We start from the raw sequence: 27,292 nt of genomic DNA on the forward strand, positions 1-27,292 counted from the left end.
ATTTAAAGAGACCTGAATATTTTTTTGTAAGCAAATTACTGCATCACTTCCCCTAGAGAATGGGCTTCAGCAAGAGGTTTGTTCACTCATGTATTCTGAGTCTACGAAAGCTCTTGTCATAGACTAAACATTGAAAAAAAGGTAACAATCCATCAGTACAACAAACACAAAACAAAACGTCCCAGAAATAACTACTTCTATCTAATCTAGAATGACTAAATAAACCATGGTACTACCATTCAGTGGAATATTTAATAATAATTAAGTTTTTCAAGCAATGAAGTAGACTTACAAATAGCTAATACACAAACATCTGATGTCAAAGAAAGAAAGAAAGAAAGAAAGAAAAGAAAAGAAAGCTGCCAAAAATCAAATTAATATTTATGTCTTGGGAGAAAATGACATATATCCAAAACTACAGAAAAATATATGGAAAAATCATATATGCTGATTTAGTATATCAAAATCTCTATAGACCTAGGAGGAATTTCCTCAAAATAGGGAAGAAAGTAACTTTCTAAAAGCAAGCTTTTGGCTTAAAGTCAAGAATTTAAATGTTAGCAACATGTATTTCTTAGTGTCTTCCCCTAAAATCAATTTACATAAAATAATTGAAACCCATTACTTCAAGAGGACTAAAACAAAAGTCCATGTTATAAACAAACAAAAAGACCTGCCAAATAAAAATCTTGACATAGAATTTAAAAAAACAAAAAACAAAACAAAACAAAAACAAAACAAAAATCTTTCTCGCCAGGCGGCGGCAGCAGAGCACATCTTTAATCCCAGTACTCGGGAGGCGGAGCCAAGCGGATCTCTCTGAGTTCAAGGCCAGCCCAATAGGAGTGAGTTCCAGGACAGGCACCAAAACTACACAGGGAAACCCTGTCTTGAAAAAAAACAAAAACAAAAAAAAAAATAAAAAAGAAAGAAAGCATATAATCTACCTTTAATCTGCAGAAAGTAATAAATTGGCAAAAGGGTCCTATAGCTTGACAATCAAATCTCATCAAAAACCCTCAATATATAAAATAAATGCAACTACCCAACAAATTCCAAGCTAATCCATTCTGCTACAAATCTTTCAATAATGCAGCTCACTAGAAAGCGGATATTTCGGTCATGCTTCCTGTAAAATCATTACTTCGTGATCTTTTTTCAGTAACTCACCAACAGTTGCCCAAGGATAAGAACTTGCTACACAAAACTCCACACTGTATTTACTCTTTTAAAAATTATGAAAATCATCTCTGCTATAAACACACCTGGAAAAATTTCTCAGGCATAATACAATTAAGGAATGTGTTCCTCCAGAGATGTGTGAGTCAAGTATGGTGAATGTATGACTATAATCCGAGCGCTTGGAATGCTGAGGCAAGACAATCAAGTTCAAAGCCAGCCTGGGTAGCACAGTTAGAGAGCCTCAAAACAACCACCACCAAAGGTGTCCTTATAGTTGCTCTATTATACCCTAACACTACAAAAAAAATTTATTTATTTGGCTATTAGGAAAAGCTTTTCCAGTTCCATATCTGGTAACTATAGAAGAAAATAAATAAGCCATGAGTTTCATGTACTTCTATAATCAGCTTTAAATTGCCAGCTAGTAGGGCTGGAGAGACGGCTCAGCGCTTAAGAGCACTGCACTGGCTGTCTTCCAGAGGACCCAGGTTCAATTCCCAGCACCCACACGGCAGCTCACAACTCTTTAATTCCAGTTCAAGGGGATCTGACACTTTCACACCAATGCACATAAAATAAAGGGGGAGGGGGAATGACAGCTATTTTTTCTCACATTTCTTTTTTGGGAAAAAAAAATCCTAACATACCATATTTGTATAAGATACCCCAAACAAAGTATTAGCATCATAACTATAATATATACATATCCCAACTGGAAATAAACTTACCTCAAACAACTGCAGCTTGTTCTCTGTGTGGCTTCAACAAAGTCCCAGCATGCTATTTTATCAGCTGACTCTTCTTCACATAGGCCACTGGATGTAGCAGAATACTTCCTCCTGAATTATGAAATTATAAATTCCTTAGAATACATAAAATTTCTATTAGAATTTAATCTTTTATTTTTTGTTCAGTTTTTGTTTGTTTTGTTTTGTTTTTTGGAGACAAGGTTTCTCTGTATAGCTTTTTGGAGCCTGTTCTGGAACTCATTTTGTAGACCAAGCTGGCCTCAAACTCAAAGATATCCACGTGCCTCTGCCTCCCAAGTGCTGGGATTAAAGGTGTCTGCCACCACCACCCAGCTCTAATATTTAATTATTTAAAATTAATTTTTCTCAGTTTTTATTCCATACTCATACTTAACCAACATTCAAGTTTTAAATATCAAAATAAAAGATACAACTGAACATGGTGGCGCATGCCTTTAATCTCAGCACTTGGCAGCTGAGAGCTCTGTGAGTTTGAGGCCAGCCTGGTCTACAAAACAAGTTCCAGGCTAGCCAAGGCTACACAGTGAGACCCAGTGCAAAGAAAGAACTAAATGATCACATAAAATACAGATACATACTTGTTCTGTAATCTGTTCATGGTGCACTCTTGCCAGACTCTATCTACCACGTGATTTGCTAATTTCCTGGGTATTTTCCCACCATGACGGCTAGTGCTGTCAGTGCTGAAGCCATCGGAGACTGAAGAAAATTTGACCCATTTCTGGGCAGACTGAGGATCAACTGGAAACAAAACAAAAAAGAAGAGGCTATAGAAAGGTAAAATAGATTGAAAGTAACAAGTGGGAGTTTTTATTAATTTGCTGTATTATTTGCTCTTTGCTCTATTTGGTAAGTTTAGTGACATTCTGAGATCAAAACGATTTATTTAAATGTAGAGAGCAAAAATTTTGAATAGGGGATATAAATTGGATGGTAGTACACCAATGTTGACTTCATGATTTGAAGGATTCAAAACAAGAGGTTACAGGTTCAGCTCAGCAGAATATCAGCTTATTATGAAGGTCCTGGGTTCAATTCCCAGCACCACAAGCAATCACATACACACGTGTGTGCATGTATATGCGCACAAATTCACACGTTATATGTTTTATAAGTGGTCTTAATTTTGAAAGTGCAATGAATATGTGGGAATAATATAAGATATCAAGTCTACAGCTTTTACAAGAGGGTCAGAAAAAGACCAATTTATAATCAATGTATACATACACAGAGGATGTAAAAGCAAAGGTTTTAAGTGTGAACTTAGATGAATGTGTTCTTTGCATTATACTTGCGATTTTCTAATAAGTTTTAAACAATTTCAAGATAAAAACTAAGTACTGATGTACTCAAATGAACAGCTTCGTAACCAGAGCTGATGAATCAGTTAGTTTAATACCTGCTTGGACTTCCTCAGGAGATGTGGGTGGGGTAAGAGTAACTGAAGACATAGCAGGATCTCTTGTGGAAGCAGGCACTTGATGGATACCCAAGCAAGAAGCTGAACAATGAGAGGATCCCACAGAGCTAGGAGTAGGAATGTCTGATTGGGGGACTAGAACAAAGCATGCTGGGTAGATCATTCGGACACCCGCTAAGAATAAAATGAACAAAAACACAAAAAAATCAGCTGCCAATGTCATAGTAATAGAATTAATTATTTTCATTGAAAATCACTGCAGTAAAAACTAAGCCTAATAAGATAGTATCACATTTATATAAATAAAGATATCTTATCAATATGGATCTCTGAGTGTAGCTATACACATGCTACACTCTATGTGTGGAGGGCAGAGGATAAACTCAGGCATCAGTCTTCACTTTCTAACCAGCCTGTGAGCTTCCAGGTCGACTCCTACCTCAACCTCCCACCCTGCCATAGGAGTGCCTGGATTACAGGAATGCACAATACTGTATGTGGCTTTCATGTAGGTTTTGGAATCCAAACTCCTATCCTCACACTTGTACAACAAGTTCTTTAAGCCAATAAACCACAGATTTTCTATCTATAAATATGTTTGTTTGGTTTTTTAAAATCTGTTTTTATACAGCTGACCAATGTGTATTACATTATTAAGTTTTAATATATAAATTTAACAAACTTTAATTTATAAATTGAACAAAGATAACTGGACACTTGGATCATGAATGATTTTGTTTTCTTCTTACCTATTTTAAGTGTTCTGGTTCTGTTACAACGATTCCAATAATAAATAATGTATTTACTGAAACTGAGTAATGAGAATAGTTTCGATTTTTAAAAAAGCTAGGCATGGTGGTGTACAACTCAATTCTCAGGACTCAGGAGGGTGAGTAGGAGAGTCTTGAGTCCAGGGCCAGCCTTGGTTCCAAAACTCCCATGAGTTAATCCTTACATGTGACATTACTATTAGAGTCCATTAACTACAGTAAATACTAATCCCTATTATCTGGTCACTTATACATTATCATGCCTCCCATGTCTTTACATACTGTCAGGCTTTAACTGCATGCCACATCATAACAGAGTTAAATATGCTTGGAAGGATCAGTGCAGTCTCTTTAACATCTTGCTTCTGCTATGTGCTTAATATGCCCAGAAAGATCACCTTGCTAACCTGCATCCTTGAATATGAAGACATCCAGACTAGGGCTAATCTGGAAAGAACTGACTCAAGAAGAACACACCAAAGCCAGAAGTACTTACGGATATTTTCTGTTACTGAAGGAAAAAGTTTTACTAATATGCGAACACTATACATAATAAAACAGGTTATCAACTTTTCCAGCCTCCGACATTAACTCCTTCACAATTATTCTTACCCTCTTCTTTAGCATGTAGACAACAGAATATGTTCCTCTATCTCAATAACTGTCTTCACCACGTAACCAGTCTTGTCTAATTAAATGTGAGCAAAAGTACCATATGCCACATCCCAGCAGAAGCTTTAAATACACTTGCATAGTTAGGCTTGATCCCTATTATTCCTTTGTTTTCATAAGAACACTGTGTCCCAGATACTGGGTACTCCTTTAACCTAGATCGGACAATGAGAAGACACATAGAGCCATCACAGCCAAGCTGTAGCCCTTACGTAATATGCAAGAAGTAAATGTTTGGTGTTGAATGCCAATGGAGCTGTTTGTTATTAAACAAAATCTAACTAAAACACATATGATTTATTATTCCCCTTCAGACTAGTATCAGACTCCATACCAACAAGAACTTCCACTGCAGCCAAAGAATCATCTTCCCAATCCATATCTTCCTGCTTTTCGTCAGACATCTCCTTCAAACCACATGAAATAGGATAGAACTGTTTCCATTCACCAATTAATTTTTTTGTAGCTGAATCAGACATCTTGAATGCCTGTCCTGTGAGAGTGCCATTTAGTCCAAATGGACTTAAGATAACTAGAAACCAAAGCAGATATCATGTAAGTAAAGACTGTTACATAGCAAATAAAAATCATAATAAACACTGTTGCAATGATGTAAATCTGATTCAAAAAGGAAATTCATTATGATCACACCAAGAAAGCCAATGTATTATACTTTATTATTGTTAATATAAAATACAATGCTAAGATTTTGAAAATTCTTTAAAATATGCCTACCCCAAAATCAAAAGGTAAACAGCATTTCAAAATGAACTGGAAATATGTGCATATCATTCAATTTATTCTGACTCTCATTAAAAAAAAAAAAACTTGAAGAACATGGATACCTAAGTCTAAATATTTATGAATTCTGCCACATAAATTTTAAAAAACCCACACACTATATTTAAAATAGTAGATACTTCCAGGACTTAAAAAGCAATCAGTAACCTTATAAAACAACTTCACTTGATTTCAGTAATTCATGGTATAAATGACATCAAAAGATCCCCCGGGTAGCTATGCTAAACCTCGCTTACACAACACAGCCTTAAAATGATTAACACATATATAACATAATGTGCTATTAACAAAAAACACAGAACTGTTATATTCCCATTCATAAAAATATAATGTCACTAATGATACTTATTTTGTCTTATTACTATAATTGTTAACATGAAAGTTTTAATTTCCAACTAAATGAAATGAGAATAATCTACCTTGAAATGGGCTATTAGACTGCTGAGCAAGGGTGACATGCTCTTCACTGAGAAGGTATACAGGTTGATGTTGGTTAATTTCCACACTGGTACAAACATTGCTGTCTCCATGCAAGAAAAAGGTGAAAGAGCAGGACAAGTGTTCACTAATAAAGAAGGAAAAGTTATATTTTAGTGATGATTAATAGCAAAAAAATAACAAAGAACTTGCTTTGCTTTTCATGTTTTAATTATTTTGAGACAAAAATTCACATTATTTCAGTCTAGCCTCAAATTCGCTATGTAGCCAAGGATGACTGAACTTCTGATCATCCTAACTCCATCTCCTGAGTGCTGAGATTACAAGCATGTGCCACCATGCCTTGTTTATGTGATCCTGGATCCAGGGAACATATGGGATCATGCATGATAGCCAAGCACTCTACTAGATGAGCTACACTCCCACTCCACATGCTTTGCTTTATTAAGAAGGTATTCTACAAAAATGCATACTTTAGCTGTGGAATGTCATCTGTAGAGGGGAAAACTGTGGGTATGAGCAAAGATAAAAAGTGTTCTTCACAACACTGTTTATAATGCAAATAGCTTTAAGCAACCAGTTAAAATAAGTTAGGTACACCACATATGCAATTATTATATGACCACAGAAACAAGTCAAGGAAGGGGGAATTAATGCAAAACGGACTACCAATACAACCTCAAAATTTTTTTTTAAAGAAAAAGTTGGGGCACACGCACGTACATTCCAGAATCGTAAATGAGTGATTATAAGTATCCTAGAACTGAAGATATATGTGAAATAAAATGTGGGTACAAATGAATAAGCAAACTGGAAAATAAATTCTCAGAGCTGAGACAAGTGAGCTGGGAGAGGTAAACAATGTGTTTTATCTAACCCTACAAAATACATTCTCAAGGACAGCAGATATATTTTTAAGTCAAAAGAAAGTCAAGTGACAAAAAAGGGACTGAAGCAGTGTACACTAAAAATCTCCTTTCCCACACATTTGTCCTAAGCACTTATCTTAAAGCCAGTTCCTTAAAATATGACCATTAATCAACTCAAAACCAATATATATAAAATACACATATAACATATTTTATATGTATACACACACACACACACACACACACACACACACGTATATATATGTATATGTACGAGCCCTACTTAATTTTTTCAGGACAAGTCAAGGCATGAAGAATTAAGTTACAGTAAAAGTTATGAGAGATCTAATAAAAGTAGGAAGTAGTAGTAAAAATTAAAAGGCAGTAGTGGCATGCACCTTTAATTCCAGCACTCGGGAGACAGAGGCAGGTGGATCTCTTGAGTTCAAGGCCCATCAGATCTACAGAGTGAGTTCCAGGACTGCCAGGGCTACACAGAGAAACCATCACACACACACACCAAAAAAAAAAAAAAAAAAAAAGGAAGGAAAAATATATTTTTGTTTATTTTCTGTGGATGGGTGTTTTGCCTGCATGTGTGTCTATGCACCACACATATACAGTGCCCTCGGAGGCCAGAAGGCATCTGATTACCTGGAACTGGAGTTAACAGACTGCTGTGGGCTGCTATGTGGGTGCTGGGAATTGAACCCAGCTTAACCACTGAGCCACCTCTCCAGGGCTAAACAATAGTTTTCAATAGAGAAAGAAAAACCTAAATTAAGTTTGTTTTTCCTGATTAAAATGCTTACTTTATTGGAATAGGTATTGGCTGAGGAATTATTAAGATTATAGATAGATACTATGATAAAGGAGTCATCAAGCCAAGATATGCAAAGAAACTTAATAGCTCTGACAGCTGTTCATCTCCAAAATCTCCACTGCCAGTGTCCATTTACAGCAAACTCAGTTTGATTACTGTTACCCAACCCAGCAGTACTGCTAGCCAGGATCGTCTAGTAATAGTACCTGTACTATCAAGAACATACTAAGCACCGGCCCATCCCCAAATGCTGTTTTAAAAATAAAACCACACCCACACCCACACACCAACTCTTCATTAAACAGTGCTGTATTCACATCCTTATGTACTACACATGAAGCTACTAAATGAGAGCAAATGTTACTCCTTCATTCCAGAGATTTTTTTTTTTTTTTTTGCTAAGTGCCATGGCACTGTACTGGGCCATGAACTTAGTCAAGTGCTGTACCAAAAACCAAGTACAGAACGTTACACAAATGCCTTAACATGAGGAACTCTGTACTGACAACAGAATTTTAATTCCTAAAGAGAGAGCAGAAATGGGATCCCGTCACCAAGGTTGTTCTGAGTATCCCGTTGACAGCCATCAACCTACCTGCAAGATTCATCACTTCTCCCTTCATCTCTGGGGGTCTGGTCTTTGATTGCTCTTCTCTCACACACTGGCCTCCCCGGTGTTCCTTCAACAGGCCTGCCCTTGCACCTTCAGTTTTTGTTTTGTTCCTCAACCCCTCTGAAGTCACCTCTGGGACTCTGTTCAAATAATTTCTTCTAAGTAGGCATTTCACTAATGAATCTATACTGCTTCCAAATCCTCTCTTTGGGGGGGTGAGGGATGTTTTTGCTAAAGCAAACATCACCATCATGTAAATGCATTTCATAGTTTTACTTATATCTCACAGTTGGCCCAGAATGTAACCTCTAGTGAAAGAGGAATTTGTCTTTGTTCTATATTGTGTCTGCAGTAAGTCTCTGACACAAAGTGATATGGCGCATAGATACACACTAAATATTGTAGCATAAAGTCCATATCTGAACCACTTTCCTATAACTTATCAAGTCTATTTTCAAATCTATCCTCTCTACAATGCTCTAAACCACAAATACAAATTTTTCTTTGTTCCATCATTCCCTGCTTCTACCAATTCCTACTGATTCTAACTCTTAAAAATATTAATAATTTATAGATCTACATGTCAACTAGGGGTGTTTTATTATTAAATAATAAAATACTTTTTTGTTCATTATGGTTTACTACGTATCCCAGAATAGCATAGAACTTACAATGTAACCAAGAGATGCCTCCAACTCTGGAACCTTTTGTCTTTCTTGGCCTCCTAAGTACTGGGATTGCAAGAGTGAAGTCTAAGTCTCTAAGGTCTGAGTAATTATCAGAATCCCCACTTGCCCCCTTGCTTCACACTGCTGCTTGGGATCTTTCTGAAAATTAATTATGATCATATAACTGTCCCAAAATGTTCGGGACTAAATCCAAAAGCATTAACACAGACAGCACTTTAGGCCCTTTAGAATCTGATCCTTGCCAAACTGTGTAAACCATGATACCTAACCCACGAAAATTTCTTATCTGCCACATACTTGTCTCCACATCCTAATCTCTTAAAATTTCTTTAATTCCCTGTCAATTTATAAATACCTCAGAAAGAATTTTAACTTTAATATCAGTGTAAGATTTCATTATTGGCCCTAATTCATCACCCACTTTCCATTATAAAAACTGTACTTGGTAACGCAATATAACATTGTGTGTAGGGGGTACATGTGTGTACATACATGTGCATGTATGTGTGCAGGCAAATCAAAGTCAGGTGTCTTTTTCAACTGCTCTCTACCTATTTTTGAGACGGGGTCTCCCACTGAACCTAGAGTTCATAGTTTGGCTAGAGTGGCTGGCCAGCAAGGCCCAGGGATCTTCTGGTCTCTGCCTCTACAGCACCGGGAATGCAGCACACATCAGCATACCTGGCTTTTTGTGTGCATAACAGGGAGGTGCAGCAAGCACTTTTGAGGACCTGAGTCATCTCCACAATCCACTGAATAGCAAAATCTTCAATGTCTATAGTAAATACTTCCAAAAAATATTTGCAAGCATAAGCAATAACCTAAAATAGACATAGGTTCTTAAACTTTAAAAAAAAAAAAAAAAAAAAAGACAGGTTTGGAAACCTGAATATATATCTTTGTATCAATGGCTCTTCTAAACAATAACATTCTCTAAAATACTGCTTTCTATGGTGTTCATTTCTAAAAAGAAATATTAATAGGAAACAAATTACTTTTTTTGTTGTTTTTGTTTTTTGAGACAGGGTTCCTCTGTGTAGCCCTGACTATCCTGGAACTCACTCTGTAGACCAGCCTGGCCCCAAACTCAGAGATCCACCTGCCTCTGCCTCCCTCCCAAGTGCTGGGACAAAAGGCATGCGCCACAACTGCCCAGCTAAATTATTTTTTCATAGTCAGCCTCAGCAAACTCAGTGAAACCATGTTTCAAAATAAACTAAAGAGGCACTAGGTATGTAACCCAGTGGTAAAATGGTATCTAACATGGACCAAGTATCCATCCTCAGTATAAAACACAAAGAAAAAGAAAAAGCATGAAGGCCATTTCTCAAATTCCCCAATAATCTATATCCAATGAGCATTGGGCCATTTAACTTTTTTAAATTACAGTTTATTTATATTTAGTCTGTATGTGGTATGTGCACATGCATGTGCTTGTAGGAGTCAGAGGACAATTGGGAGGTATTACTTCTCTTCTTCCACATTAGCCTCTAAGATCAAACAAGTCATCAGGCTTGGTGGCAAGTGCTGAGCCACCACTCTGGCCTCTTTTAACTTTTAAGTTAGAAAAGGAAATTTGGCTTTCTAGTACAATGTAATCAACTAGTCTCCAATGAATCTCTGCGAAAAACTAATATTCCAAAGTGCAGAGAGTCGGCACCGTTCCTACTTCCTACTGCCTATCTGCAATACTTGTTTACCAGCAGCTCTTAATCCCAGCAATTGATAGCAAAGAAAGCCATCCCTCCCACACTGCTAGCAAATGACCCCAATATACTCTGATCAAACTGTAATACAAAATGATTTATAAACTGAGTTTGTGTATTATATTGAGGAGAAATTTTCCAAAATAGGATTCATACTTTTAAGATTCTCATATTGAAAGCAATATTCTAGTCACAGAACATTGAAGGACAGAGAATTTTAGGTTAGTACTTACTACATTCAGAATGGATTCTCTTTCAGAGAGAGATGTTATCATTTATAGTATCATCTCATGAGGTAGTCTGGTTAGGACTAAGGAAAAGTGAATAAATGTCTGTAACTACAAGGATGAGCCAAGGAACTTACACTGTTAGTTACTCTGAAGGAAAGTAAAGACTACTCTTTGTTTTCTATTTACCAGTAAGGCAGAATTCAGAGATGAACCTCAACAATTCTGTGCTACAGAAATGTTCCTCGATCATATACTGAAATTAAATAAAAGGGTTCTGTTTGTTTTACATATTTTCTGTGTGTGTATGGACTTTGAGCATGCCACGGTACATTTGTGGAGGTCAGAGGACAACTTGTGGGTGTAAGTTCTTTCTTTCCACCACATAGGTTCTGGGGATCAAACTCAGGTCATCAAGCTTGATGGTCAAGTGCCTTTATCTTCTAAGCTACCTCATACACCTCTAAAAGATTATTTTCTAAGATGACCCACACACACACACCAAAAAAATAAGACAACGGTGGCGGCGACTCAAGATCACAGCTAGCTCTTCTCCTCTAGGACTAATGTAGTAAGCACCACATACCTACAACCCCAATACTTGGGAAAAGGAAACAGAGGGATTTAAAAAAAAAAAAAAAAAACAGCCTGGGTACACGGTGAGACATTATCTTAGAAAAACAAAGAATGAAAGCCACTTCTTCTATTATGAGCTTTGTTTTTGTTTCTTGCTTGTTTTTGAGCAGGGTCTCATTATGTCTCTCAGAGTAGCACTGAACTAGTCGTGTAGGATGGCCTCAAACTTCACATCGTCTGCTTCCACTTCCAAAGTACCAAGATTATTGGCTAACAGGTGTATGTCACCACATCCAGCTTGCTAGAATGGGTTTAATTAATATATACATGCACACTACTAGGAAGTAATTTATCTGATCTGTTTTTAGCATTTGTCTTAAGAAGCTACAGAAAAACAATCTTCCATTTTGCTGGTACAGAACTTGAGGACCAAAGAGGGTTATAAGATATGTTTTTTTGTTTGTTTTTATTTTTGAGACAGGGTCTCTCTATGTAGCCCTGACTGTCTTGGAACTCACTGTGTAGACGAAGCTAGCTTTGAACTCACAAGAGATCCACCTGTCCCTATCTTCTTAGTGCTGGGATTAAAGGCGTATGCCACCACACCAAGCTATGACCTACTTTAAAATCACAAAATTAGGGCAGGGGTTGTATGTAACTCAGTGGTACAGCAGTAGTCTAGCATATGAAACCCTGGCTTTGATCTCCAAGATTGATCGAATGATTCCACACACACACACAAACATGCATGTACATATCATAAAATTAGTTAGAGGAAGTGCTGACTTAAAAAAAAAATAAATATAAAACATAGACATCCTAACAATTAAAAATAGACAGAGTCTGGTATTTTCCCAGAGAGAATAAATAAGCAGCCAATAAAAAATTATGCTCACCAATAGTAGTGATTAAGAAAATACAAATTAGAAATATGCTAAGATACCACTTCACACCAACCAAATGATTCTTAACAACAACCAGTAAATAACAAGCATTGTTAAGGATGCAATGAGACTGAAACTTTTATACTGCTGATGAAAATGTAAACCACCACAACCACAATGGAAAATAGTATGGCAATTTTTCAGATAATTAACCTTAAAATTGGTCATACGATCCAGCAATTTCACTTCTGAGTAGTAACTATAAGAATAAAAAGCAGGGACCCAAGGAAATATTTTCACATCCACACCCGTGTTTATAACAAGTAGTCAAAAGGTGGGAATGACTCAGATGCCAGTTAGTAAGTGGACACACAAATATACTCTACATATACAATGGACCATTATTTGGTCTTAAAGAAAATCTCTCCCATGCTACGAGTTGGATAAAACTTAAAGATATGACAAATAAATGAGACACAAAACAACAAATGTTATATAATTTCACTCATATGAGGTACCTAGGACACTTACAGAAAACAGAAAAGTGGTTTGCCAGGGATCAAGGGGTGGGAGAAAAGGAGTTATTATTTTATGGGTAAATTTTCAGTCTGGGATGATGAATAAATTCTAGATAGATAGTGATGACAGAGGCAGCACAATGTCAATTTCCTTAATGCCGGGTAATACTGAAAACCAGCAAAAATGACTAACTTTATTATATGTGTTTTATAATATTTTAAGCCTAGTATCTCAATTCCCACATACTTGTATTCTATGAATTCAATAGTTTCCCTTTTTTTTAAATTTTTCTAATTTTTTCTAATTTGTTGTTTATTTATTGTTTTTAATTGTTGTTTGGTTGGATTTTTTGTTTTTTGTTGTTTGAGGCAGAGTCTTACTCTGTAGCTCTGGCTATCCTGGAACCCACAATGTAGAACCAGGCTGGCTTCAAACTCACAGAGATCTGATTGCCTCTGCCTCCAAATACTAAGAAAAGCATGTGCCACTATGCCCAGCTAATAGTTTTCAAATTTATAAATTAAGGTTAGCCCATGTCACAGGCTCAGGTTAAGACACCAGCACCAGTAATAATTTTCCCTTTATTTATTGGATACAGCATCTCATGCAGCACAGGCTTGCCTCAAACTCACTATGTAGTCAACCATAAACTTCTGGTCCTCCTGCCTCCACCTCCGAAATGTAGGAGTGCTACAGACTGAACCCAGGACTTTGTGTTGTTAGACAACCACTCTACCAACTACAGCCCCAGCCCTACTATCAAAGTAATTTTTGGACATTCTCCAGATCATTTCCACACTCAGGCAACTTTGCAAACCACATTAATTAGCAATATCAGGCATTCTTAATATATCTCCATAAACAAAGGAGCTATACTAAAATCCCAAAGAACATATCTCTGCATCTTCTATGTACGTCTATACATTTAGTGAACATAATATTGAACATTATATAGTAAAGAATCCTTAGAGAGCAAAACTGTTACTCTACAGTTTACAGTTTGAAATCTTCTTCAATGCTTTCTTTTTGCTATTTTTTGTAAGTATTCTGCTTTTACTATTTATTACTACTTTTAAAAAGGATGTGAGCCAGGCGGTGATGGTGCACTCCTTTAATCCCAGCACTCAGGAGGCAGAGGCAGGGGATCTCTTTGAGTTTGAGGCCATCCTGGGCTACAGAGTGAGTTCCAGGAAAGGCTCCAAAGCTACACAGAGAAACCCTGTCGCCAAAAAAAAAAAAAAGTAAGTGTATGAGATAGAACGATCTGCTTAATAGGGCTTAAAATTTCTTTTGGCCGGGCGGTGGTGGCGCACGCCTCCAGCACTTGGGAGGCAGAGCCAGGCAGATCTCTGTGAGTTCAAGGCCAGCCTGGGCTACAGAGTGAGTTCCAAGAAAGGTGCAAAGCTACACAGAGAAACCCTGTCTCAAAAAACCAAAAACAAAAAACAAAAAAACAAAAAAAAACAAGTTTTGTTTTTCATGTCCTATCAATCAGCTCCGATCCTTAGTTCTATGCAGCCTTGTAGAAGTTACTGAACTGCTCTGTACTTTATGTTTCATAACTTGTAAAGTCAGAAGTAATAGGATTGTTTTAAGATTTGCACTTACAAATAGTAAAGTCTAATTCTGAACAGTGCCTCATCAGTCCTACTTAGGTGTCCTCTTGCCCTCTTCCTCATTAAAAAAAAATTCTCAATATTATTAGCGTATTAGTCTCAATATTAAAAGCAATACCTGAAAAAAGATGAGTCAATACCAAGAATTATAGCAGAAAACAGCAATGGGGGGGGGGGGAGAAATCAGTGGAGAGGAGAAAAGTCATTCTTCGGACTTAATTTTTCTCAAAATATTCCTGAAAAAGATGAAAATGTTAAAAGCTATATAAATCTTAATGATTCAGGCAGGCGGTGATGGTGCACACCTTTAATCCCAGCACTTGGGAGGCAGAAGCTGGTGATCTCTTTTAGTTTGAGGCCAGCCTGGTCTACAGAGTAAGTTCTAGAACAGCCAGAAAAAACCTGTCTCAAAAACCAAAAAGAAAAAAGAAAAAAAATCCTAATGATTGGAGTATCAGAGCAAAATACATCAGGGTATAGGTATTACCACCATGTAAGATCAGACTTCAGAAGAACAAATCCCTTAGAAGAACTACAGAAGGGAGAACTGGACAGTTGAAATACCTAGGCTAAATTGGTAGACAGTGTGTATCCTGATACGGGTAACTTTGGGACTACCACACACTTACAACTGAGGACACAATCAGTTCCAAGAGGAAACCACCAGGTACTAGGTAATAACCAACCAACACTAACAAGTTAAGTTTAAAGCTCTAGAATCTAGTTGTTAGACAATCACCATGTAATTATAATCATTTGAACTATGGCCAATTCAAATTAAGATATGCTCTAAGGAGAAAAACACACTAGATTTCAAAGACCTCACACAAAAACATATAAACTATCTCAAAAGGTATCTCTTGTAGATTTACACTCTAAAGTGTATTTCAAGTGTACCAAACTAAGTAAAATATTATTAAATTAGTTTTACCTGATTTGGGTTTTGTTTTAATTTTATTTAGTGTGGGGGGGGGGGGGGGTGTACACATGCACATTCACCTAAGCCTATCAAACACATTACCGAGCTCAGTTAACAGTCTAACAGAAAATTTAATGTGGCTTACATCTTATTTCTTCATGCTACCTAAGGAGATACAAAGAAATATAACAGTTAAAAAAAATATAGCAATGTATGCCTAGAGACCCAGCAATGAGGAAGCTGAGGTAGAAGGCTCTTCAGTTCAAGGCCAGGCTGGGCTACATAAGCATGACACTCTCTCTGCAAACAATAAGGACAACACAAAGCAATACCTCCTCACTTCAACTTTTCAGAGGTAGTAAGATATCCAAAGAACAAATAACATCCTAAACCTATTAACTGCTACTAATTCCTTTCCAGGAGAGATTTACATGTCCTGATGCTCATTTTTAATTAATTTTGGAGATCAGGAGACAAAGTAAAAGCCATGTGTAGGTATAAACAGTTTTATTACTGCAATTTAAAGCATATTCTGTTGCCTACTGATTTTTAATAAATAATAAAAAAACTTGATCAACTGCTTGTATAAAACACTAAAAGCACTCTTTTAATTATAAGGGCAACACCATCCAAAAGAACTTTCTACAATGATAGGAATGTCCCACCTCTGAACTACTATTATACAGAACAACAGGCATTATACAGGATAAGCACTTACAATGTAGCTCATGAAATGGAAATAATTTTTTTTTAAATTTTCATTTCAAAAATGTCTTGGATTTAAATAGCAGCAAGTAGCTAGTGGCTATCATATTAAACAATATAGGTCTACAATATCTGTAAAGAAAAAAAAGCACTGTATTCCAATATTTCACCCTAATATTCTTTTCCTTCTTTTTTAGGCAATAAGGGAAAGTTGTGGTGAGATAAGTCTCACTATGTAGTCTAGGCTGATCTTCAACTTCCAGCTTCAGCCTCCGGAGTGCTGGAATTACAGGCATGTGCCACCACGCTCAGCTTTAATATTCTAATTACAATCATTTGCCACAAACGCATGAAGTATTCATCTCCTTCCCCACAAAACAAAATCCAAGAACACCTTAATCTTTGTGGATCAGGTTCTTTCCAGGACACAAGATAAAAACACACTGAACTACAGGTTTGATCCTATCTCCTTTTTGTTTTATCTACAGCTAGTAACTATTTATTCTATCCTGTATTTACACATGTGTATGTGTGTGTGTGTGTGTGTGTGTGTGTGTGTACACGTGTGAGCATGTGTTTATGCTCATGTGCATGCACACATGCGTATGTTTTTTATAATAATCACTCTATGTTGCCTTTTAAAATTGGGGCTACAGATATCATATATAAAATAAAGATGTCAAAAGACCAAATTAGCAAAATTTTTTCATAAAAATTTACATATCTACAACTGAAGATTTGGGATAAGATTACAGTATGTATTAAAATCAAATACTAGCCGGGCGGTGGTGGCGCACGCCTTTAATCCCAGCACTCGGAAGGCAGAGCCAGGCGGATCTCTGTGAGTTCGAGGCCAGCCTGGGCTACCAAGTGAGTTCCAGGAAAGGCACAAAGCTACACAGAGAAACCCTGTCTCGAAAAATAAAAAAAATAAAAAAAATAAAAAAATCAAATACTAGCCAGATATGGTGGACCCTACCTATAAACCTAACATTATGAACTGAACTGAACCATGAGGATCACCATCACAAATTCTTGATTAGTCTGAGCCACAAATTCCATACTATTGTATATAATCTCATCTGCTATTCAGCAAAATCTCCCATGGCAATATACTCTACAACATGTTGTCTTGGTTGTCTCAAACAAGAGTTGCGTATCAATGTCATTCTATTCTGTATACCTTATTAGAAGCATTTAAAAAACCTGCTAAGTTAGACGGGGAGATTGGCTCAGTGAATAAGTTTACTTACCATCCAATCATTCAATCTGATAATTTGAGTTCTGTTCCCAAGAGCTACGTGATAGAAAGTAACAAACTTCCAAAAGATATCCACTGACCTTTACAGATGTGCTTGCTATGTACATGAATACCAACACTCACATACATACAAATGAATAAATAGACAGGTAAATGGATAAACTTTCTTTAATGTTATAAGCCAGTACAGTGAGACCTACCTATAATACCAACTAGTAGGAAGGTAAGATATGAAGATCAATTGAACCAGGAGTTAGAGGCCATACTGGACAACATAATGAGACCTTGCTCAAAAAAACAAAAACCTTGCCAAATGTACAAACTTAATTGCCCACTCAGCAATAAGGTTATAACAGATTCAACACGACAAAAAGCTTAACCAAACACAAACTCAGTAATACTCTTATTCAAGACAGTCTTACTCAGATATACTCTCAAGCATCACAAGGGTGGAAAGTCACTGGTTTTTATAACATCCCATTTGCTTATAATCTTACTGTACTACAGAATGATGCCTTGTCTATTTAAGATAAAATACTAGATATTCTTTCATCCAATTTTCTGAAGAGTAATTTGTTTCAATGGCTAATTACTCTTATAAATTTAAGGGTCCTTTATACCCATCCTTGCTGCATCATTAGAAGGTGACTCCATTTCTGTCCCTGGAAATTACTAGACAAATTAACTACTTCTATGTCCAGATTATTAGAAGTGAGAAACTCCCCAGATTTACCATGTGGTGTACATGCCACAATTCCAACTGCTCCAGAAGCTGACACAGGAAGATTGCAAGTCTGAAGCCAACCTGGGCAACTTAGAAAGGCAGTCTCAAAATACAAATACAACAAAGTGCTTGCTAGAGATACAACTCAGTGAGGAGAGCACTTGCCTGGCATGTATGCAGCCTGGGTTGGATCCACAAACGGGAGGGAAAGACAGACATAGAGATACAAGGCAGACATGGACAGACACAGGTGCGTGTGTGTGTGTGCGCGTGTGTGTGTGCGCGTGTGCGTGTGTGTGTGTGTGTGTGTGTGTGTGCGCGTGTGTGCGTGTTGTACACATGCGGTATATAAGCAAGCAAAGAGATTAGAGGAGGATGTTCTACTCTATTGCTCTCCATCTTATTCCCTTGAGACAGAGTCTCTCATTGAATCTAGAACTAGGCTAGGTTGCCAGCAAGTGCTAGGGAATTTCCTATCTCCACCTCCTCACAGTGCTATGGTAAAAGACCTGCTCTAGAACATGCCCAGTTTTTTACATGGGTGCTAGGATCTGAACTCAGGTGCAACAAGAACTCTTACCCACTGAACACTATTTCCAGCCCCAAGAGAATCTTCATACTGGGCGGGGGGAAAAAAAGACAGCCAAGTGTGATGGCACATGCTTGCAATCACTGCACGTATGAGGCTGAGGCAGGATTATGAATTCGATGCTAGGCCACGGTGGACTATATAGCAAGACCTTGTTAGCTTGTTGGTTTTGTTTTTAAAAAGTAAGGAGACAGGGACTATTTTCTCTTCTGCTTGGGTCAAGTCAGTTCACAGCATAAACATTCCCCCTGACATCTTCATTATTGTTTTATAAAATGCTCATATAGGTAAGCATCCCTAATCCAAAAGTATCAGAAGTTCTGATATCTAAAATGTTTTAGTTTCCAATGATTTGAAAACCAGCATTTAACTCATTTTTTCTGGTTAAAATCAAGTTTATACAACTACAACTGCAAGTAATTCAATGCAACACACAATATTTCCAGTAATGAAAGTTTTAATGTAGCCTCCCTTCTCAATTAGGTAATCCCACGGAAAAACCCTAGTGCTCAATTACTTGTGTAAACAGCAAGTAGAATCTGTGTGATTCATGGAAACCTCCAACTACAAGTAGTACTGTCAATTATTAGCAATCATGTAAGAGATTTTCCTAAGAAAATGAAGAAGACACTTCCAGTAGTTGCATGGCTAAATGAGCACATTCATTTCCCTCTCTAGACTCATGACACTTCCTCCATCTGGACAGCAATGGGCAAGACACAGAGAATGGCAGAGAGACAGCAACAGGATCTGAGGCGCTAACATGGTGAGAATTAGTTTAGTTAGTAGACAAAGGTTAAGTGGATAAAGCAAGGTGCAAACTAAACAAAACCAAACACCCATGGAAAGGCTCAGAAGTCAAAAGCATCAGTATGTATCTGAACACAAGAGTGTAATGTATAACTGAAAACAAAAGGAATGAAAATTCAAAAAGGTGGACTCAGAAACCAATTTTATAATCTTTTTGTAATTTTAAAAAAGACTTATTTAAGCCAGGTGCGATGGAGCATGCCTTTAATCCCAGCACTCAGAAGACAGAAGTAGACAGATCTCTTGTGACTGTAGGCTAGCCTGGTCTACATAGCGAGTTCCAGAGCAGCTGAACTACAGTGAGATCATGCTTTAAAAACAAAACCAACAACAAAGATGTATTTATTTTTGTAAGGTGTTTTGCCTGCATATATGTATGCACACCACTTGCTGTACTTGCTGCCTGTGGCGGCCAGAAGAAGGTGTCAAATCCTCTAGAACTAGAGTTACAGATGTTTTCAATCACGGGGGCGGGGGCGGGGGCGGCATATCGGGGACAAACCTGGGTTCTCTACAAGGGCAGTAAGTATCTCAAGTGCTGAGCCGTCTGTCTGTCTGTCTGTCTGTCTGTTTGTTTGTCTCTCTCTCTCTCTCTCTCTCTGGATAACTCTAAACTGATTCAAACACAGGAACTTAGAACAGAGATAAGCAAAGCTGAAGTAAAGTACTTAAAATAAATTAAGTACAAATATAAGCTATCTAAATGAACTCTCTCAATTTCCAGCAATCTACAAGGAAAAGATTACTAATCTTCTATAGATTCTACATTAAGCTACTATTACAACTCTTACAAAACAGTAAGATAAAAAAGATAAGACAAACAATCAGGATTTCAAAAATATTGCTTCCTATGCACCCTTTTCAAGAAAAATTATTGATGGACGAGCACCACTGGAACAGAAAATAACAGTAACAATGGAAGTCTGAGGGAGATGGCTTAGCAGTTAAAGTACTTGCAGGCCAAGCAAAAGGGACAGGGATTCCACAGCCCCCCAAACCCATAGAAATACAAGGTCAGTACAGTTGTTCAACTCTAATTCCAGTCTCACAGGTAGAGACAGTATCCTCACAGCAAGCTAGCCAGGAACTAACCAAATCAGTGAGATATAGGTATGACAGAGACCATACCTCAGTGAATAATGTAGAAGACTCTCAATATCAACTTTAGGTGTGTGTGTTATACATACACACACACACACACACACACCTACCTCTGTCCTTTAATGTCAGTACTAGTGACTTTAACTTAGGTAGGTGAGCTTGCACAGCAAGCTCTCTTATCTACTGGGCCAATTTCTCCAGTTCCACTTTTCTTCTGGTAAGTTCAGAGTGGTAATGCTTCTAAATAACAAATATTTGCTTCTCTCAGTATAGCCAATGTACATCCGGTTTCCAGAAAAGAATCATCTCTGAAACAGGCATCGCTCCTTATTTCCTACTTCCCTTCCATTTCCTGCCTGCAATCTTCTGTACAGTGTGAAGGCCAATACCAAGAGAAACCATAATGTGGGCAAGGGAGCTAAAGGTAGCAGAGCAGAAAATTCCAGGGAAATCTGAGTCCCTACAATGGTTTGGTAATTATCTTTTCCTACAATTTGAAGGAGGACGCATTCCTAACCTTTACAATTATTTTGTTAACAATTAAAGTGTGTTGGAGTTGGGATACAGCTCAGTTGGCAGAGTGCTTGAGCAAAGATCTGAGTTCTGACCCTCACCACTGCAGACAACTGGGTACAGTGGCACATGCTGCAACCCCAGCCTTTGGGAAGGAGAAAGAAAAAGGCTATCTATTTAAGGTCATCCTCAGCTGCACAGTAAGTTCAAGTCCAGCTTGGGCTATAGGAGTCCTTGATTTAAAAAAAAAAAAAAAAAAAGTAAAAAATTGTTTAAAAATAAATAATAAGTCTGGTAATTTTCACGGGGGGGGGGGGAGCTTTTATTTCTCCAGGCTTATGAGCTCATCCATCTACTAAAATTTAAAAAAGCAAGGTTGAAAAAAACTTCAGATATACATGAAAAAAAATCCACATGTGAAATTACAGCTCCTGAAGCCCCGACAAAGAACTATAAGCAACTAAGGGATGCTGAGAGTGGAGGAAATAGTCTTCCCCAGGGAAGAGCATAGCAACTGATTATCCAATACCAAATGGTCAGCCCTGAAAACATACATACATACATGAAACATACAGACTAAGCATTGTATTAGCATTTTTTAACACACACATACACACACACACACACAAAATCATATATAGCTCATTCTCATTGCACAAAAAATTCTTTCAAGTAAATGGATATAGTACTTTGCCAATGTTAACTTTTGAACATTTCTGTAAGATATTAACTCATTTTATTATATACCTCATAAAATTAACAATCATCAATTATCAAAAGAGGTACATAAGATGGCTTACCTTTTATTTATAGGTTTTTCATCTTTCTCATACGGCTTTACAAACCATTTGCCAATTCGAACAAAGTTTCTGTTCATTAAACACCTCTCCAACAGATTGTGAACTGCTTTGAAAAGTAAAGTACGGCATTCATAGGAAAGGCCATTCTCCCACACTCCATCTTCCTCTTCTGAAGAAAAAAATGAAGTAGAAAGTAAGTAAGTAGACTCCATCTACTTAAAGACAACTAAAATACATGACAGATCAATGTCTGTGCAGAGCCCTCTCCTTTACCTCAGAATGCAGAGTTGCTGCCTAACCTCTCAACCTGTATGTGTAGGTGTAGTGGCGGTGGTTTTCTTGTTTGAGAGTCTCACTATGTAGCCCAGGCTGGCCTGATACTTCACAGCAATCCTGCCTCTGCTTCCTGAGTGCTGGGATGACAAACGTGGGCCACTATACTTGGTGTTCTTTAATAATACATCTTTAAACAAAGTATCAGGTTTCAAAGATACTCTACAAAATATAAAATGCCTAAGAGCACTCTACAAAACTGCCTAAAAATTATTTTCCACAATATAAAATATAGCAATGATATCATAAACAAAATGACTTGTTTTCTATATTTTAAAAAGGGTATTTGCTTGTAAAACCTGGAAAATGTTAAACATAGCATATGATGCCTGTTTCTAAACTGGCTCACTTGTTACTTTGTCCTAATTTCTCTAATCATTTAACCTGAAGAGAGGAAGAAGAAAAAAAAACCTAGCCAGTTAATAATTAAACTCAAAACATTTCACGACCATCAGCATTCTAATCTATGACTCAACTATAAAACTAAGTGACGAATACAAAGGAAGCTGCTGCCACTAAGTCTAACAAGCAATGTGTTAATTATCAGACTAGATCTCATTTCAATGATTCACATGATTATTCAATACAGGAGGAAAAATATGAAGACTTCAATTTTAAATGGCTATCAGTCATACGAAGTATTGCTCTTCACTAACTACATAGCCTCAAAATCCCCACTAAATCTATTAGTCACTCCAAGTTAACTTTGCAAGGTGAGGGACAGAAATCAGTCATTGGTAAGTCTGGACACGGTTCAAAGAACAGAATTCATTCTTGTATCTATAACGAAATATTCAATAAGATAAATAATGATAGATATCACTTCAGCAACTTACTTTTATTTTAAATTGCTAGTCCAAATATAATTAAGGATCTTCTAATATACTATATCTTTATATAACCTTTCCTTTTTCTTTCTTTCTTTTTGGCCCAGCTGGTCTGGGGCTGGCCTTGAACTCTCAGCAATCCTGTCTCAGTCTTCCATTACTTAATCCTGGGATTATATATGCATGAGCTACCACACCCAGCTATAAACATTTTCTACTTATGCATCATCATCTCTTTGTTTTCCCCTTTAGACAGGAGCTGGCTCTGTAAGGCAGGCCTTGAACTCATGATCTTTCTGTCTCAGCCTCTCAAACCTCTCAAGTATTGGATACAGGCTTGTGCCACTATGTCTGGATTCCATTCAGTTTTCAAATAAAACAAACAAACAAAAAATAAACAAAAATAAATTAAAAAAACCTCCAACAACCACAAAAAACAAAAAAGGACAAGTATTTCTCACGTCACAAATATACATGTTGAACTCATAGAAAAATAACATTTACTATGAGTATTTTGAATACCAACAGAGATGTATTAAGAGTGACACACAGTTTATATTCAGAATGTATTACAACAAATGGGCAGAGTAAACATTAACTAAAAACCATAATGACAGTGGACTTTAACTGTACTGGAGACTGCCACTACAAAGGTTAACGCTGATTTTATGTTGTTCTTTCAAGTGTGCTTTCCTAAATCATTGTCAGGTCTTTCAAAGCAACTAATGCAGTTCCTCTACAGAAAAACAAAGGAAAATGGCAATACTTAAGGGCTAGAATAAAGTAATTTAAGTAGGAAAACTTCACAATCAGTTATGTTAGAGATCCTTATCTACTTCCACTTAAAACTAAAATGCTTATGGGCTTCATCTTATTAAAAAGATATTCTCTTAGAGAAAAGGAGCTGGCACAGTGACTTCACTTATTAAAGTTCTAGATCACAAGCATATGTGTCAGCTGATGAGATGAAAAAAGAATCCATCTTTTAGCTTAATAAGTAGACTTCTGATTTCAAAGTCAAATAGCTTCATTAAAACTTTTACCTCAAATTACATGACAATAGTAATAGAAATGCACATGTTCCTAATTCCAAAAGAAATGTGTCAAGAACTGCTCCCAATTCTCCACCTGTTCAATGTTCTCTATTACCTGCCACCTTCAAAAACCCCTCCATTCTAAACAACCCAAGCTTGTAACATTTGCATTATACAAGTAGTCATTATCAAAATATATTCCCTAACTACTCCTAAGTTTTAAAGGGAAGACGTTAAGATACAGTTACTTCTACACATTTCTAAGCTACAAGTTACTACAAACTTCAAATAAATTATTCATTTAAAGCTTAAGAATAATTTACCTTCTTCCTACAGTTTAAAACAAGAGTGTTAAATACAAAGTTCCAATGAAATGGCTCAGCAAGTAAAGGTACTTGCCACCAAACCTGACTGGGTTTGAATCCTAGGACCCATGTGGTAGAAGGCACAAGTTGGCCTCTAATCTCCACATGTGTGCCATGGCACTTGTATAGCCACAGACATACATGAAATAATAAATGGAATTTAAATTTTTAAAAAAGACTGTTTAACAGGTTTATGAACCGTTTGCAAGTTTAAAACAAAAATCTTTAGAATAGCAAAAATTATAATTCTTTATAAATTTTTACATGTTCTAAAAACCATGGTTTTATTTTTAAAACTCTATTTCAGCTAAACCTAAACTAAAAATACTAAATGTGGTTTAGAAGTAATCAGGACTGGCAAGATAGTTCAGTGGGTAAAAGTGCTTGCTGCCAAGCCCGATGACCCGAGTTTAATCCTCAGAACTCGTATAAAGCTGGAAAGAAAAACAACTCCACAAAGTCGTCTTCTGACCTCCACATGTGTACTGTGGGCATATGTGCCTCCCAAGAGAGAGAGAGAGACAGACAGACAGACAGACAGACACACACACACACACACACACACAAGAGAAAAGCAGTACTGATTTCCAAGGATTTCTTTCATTGCTTTAACTTTTATCTAGAGAAACTCAGCATGAACTTAATGCTTTCAGGAGTCTCTTGCCCCAAATGCTCATAATTCTCATTAATACAAACAGACCTACCTAAAGCAACGAATCTCTGAAAGACACCTTCATCTACACAGTGAGCAACAAAGCAACTATTTCATTTTTCATTGTTAAAGAAATAATAATTCCTAGTAATATCCAATGAAAGTCTAAAGAATTGGGGTTTTGTTTTGAGAGGAGTGTCACTTAGAAATAAAAAGCGTACCGAACCAAGTTTCTAATATCTTGATGTGAAAATGAAAAGTATGTTCTACACACTATACTCACAGATATGAAAATTGAATGGTAGAACCAATCGCCTAAGTCAGTAATATGTATCTCTTATCTTACACTAATTAAAAGCTCCTTGAATCTCAACACCAACATTGTAACAAGGAAAGAAATGAGTAGGGAATACATGGCAAGCTTTAGCAGGCACTTTAGAACTTAACCAGAGCCTAATGGAAAAAAGTCTGCTTAATGCATTTAAATCAATGTTTTTCTCCCCTTGTATCTTTAATCCCCTGAGAAAACAAAGTTTCTATTCTGTTTCTAGTACTTTTCCATTACTATTGGTATTAGAGCTCTTAACCATCAGTGTTACTCGAAAAATTTTACAAATTATTTGTAGAATGCAACACGAAAGTTCAAATGCTAAATCTGATTACCCTATGCTTTCCTGAGAACACGGATTATAGTGGTGCAAAAGGATGTGTCATAGGTCATCAAAATAATTATGAATGGGGAGAAAAATCAGTATAAAAAGCTGATACAACCAGTACTCAATATTTTCCTCAAAAAAAAAAATGACATCTTTAAATATCTCCATGGTGATCAGCTGATTTTTTTAAAAAGGCATCTTTTCCCTGTAATTTTGCTAAACAGCTAAAATGCAACATATGCCAATGAATAAGGAATGACTCAAAAATTAGCATGTTAGAAAATAGTACAGATTTCTTGAAAAAAATCAACATGTCTAGATCAGCGTTTCTCTTAATAATTATTTCCCATTCATAACTCATTAAATCAACAAATATTACTAACTGCCTTAAGCCATAACATCATTCACTTAGAGCAAAACTTGGAAATTTATTTAAAACAGCTTAATATGGTGATTGTTATATATGATATGATCCAAAAGATAACACTTCCTTGCTCAAAAAAGGATACTACCACACAGCATACAGCAAATGAAGTCATCACTCATAAGACTAGCCAATACAAAGAAGTGGGACACAGTTTACAAAGTTTAAAACAAAGATAGAAACGAATTAACTCTCTTCAGCATGGCTTAGCTTTCTGTTCATGTGTTTATCAACTCTGATAAAAGCTGCCCTTGAAGGGTAAAGTCCACTACAACTAACGTCCTCTGATAAAAGCATCCAAAATGAAATCTGGAACAATGACCCACTTAAGCAGATGCATTATGATGAGATTCTAGTATCATAAATTATTTGGATATGTTGCTAAACTCAAGTATAGAGACCTCAAAAACCACAAAAAAGAAATATTTTTAGCCTTGATTCAGTACTTTTAACTTCAAGGAATCACTTTCTCTCTCAGAGTCTCATCATAATCTACCTTATTTTTTTAAGACAACAATCTTGAGAGAGGGAATAGTTTTGTTTTTAAGAATAAAAACCAATGGCAGCAATAAAATTCCAAATCTGAGGACACAATAAAAATACACAGCAATGAAATTGAAACAATCTTGCTTTTTAAAACAGCAAACTAACAGTACCTGTAAAAGAGACAATCAATCATACCCACTGGAAACTTGACAGGAGCCATGAGCTAAGATTTCCCACCACCAACTTTAAATCCCTATCATTCTTTACCACAAAACTACTAAACAAGGTTTAAACCTGTAAACAGAAAGTTTTTCCCTAGCTCTTTTTCTACCAAAATAAACCAATATGGATTCAACTGTCCATTCTCCTAGAAAGATTATAAAAACTTGTATGTTTGGCTTTGAAATTCTAGGATGTTTTTGAGCAAATGTCTTTCTGGAATGCTATACTTAAGCTAATACCAAATGAGCACAAATCCTTACCCAAAAATCAGTCTTTCCCAAATTACTTTGCAAAAC

The 27,292-nt window shown here is 36.6% G+C and overlaps 1 protein-coding gene across 1 annotated transcript in view; it reads right to left on the reverse strand.

Annotated features, from left to right (window-relative positions):
• Med13 (mediator complex subunit 13) overlaps nucleotides 1-27,292 on the reverse strand; it is a 93,091-nt gene that overhangs the window by 59,590 nt on the left and 6,209 nt on the right. The window contains 6 exon segments of the mRNA XM_059271417.1: nucleotides 1,911-2,021; nucleotides 2,531-2,693; nucleotides 3,352-3,546; nucleotides 5,149-5,346; nucleotides 6,035-6,180; nucleotides 21,998-22,166. Coding sequence (XP_059127400.1) covers nucleotides 1,911-2,021; nucleotides 2,531-2,693; nucleotides 3,352-3,546; nucleotides 5,149-5,346; nucleotides 6,035-6,180; nucleotides 21,998-22,166 — 982 coding nt within the window.

The sequence above is a fragment of the Peromyscus eremicus genome, chromosome 8a, assembly GCF_949786415.1.
Source record: "Peromyscus eremicus chromosome 8a, PerEre_H2_v1, whole genome shotgun sequence".
NCBI lineage: Eukaryota > Metazoa > Chordata > Mammalia > Rodentia > Cricetidae > Peromyscus > Peromyscus eremicus.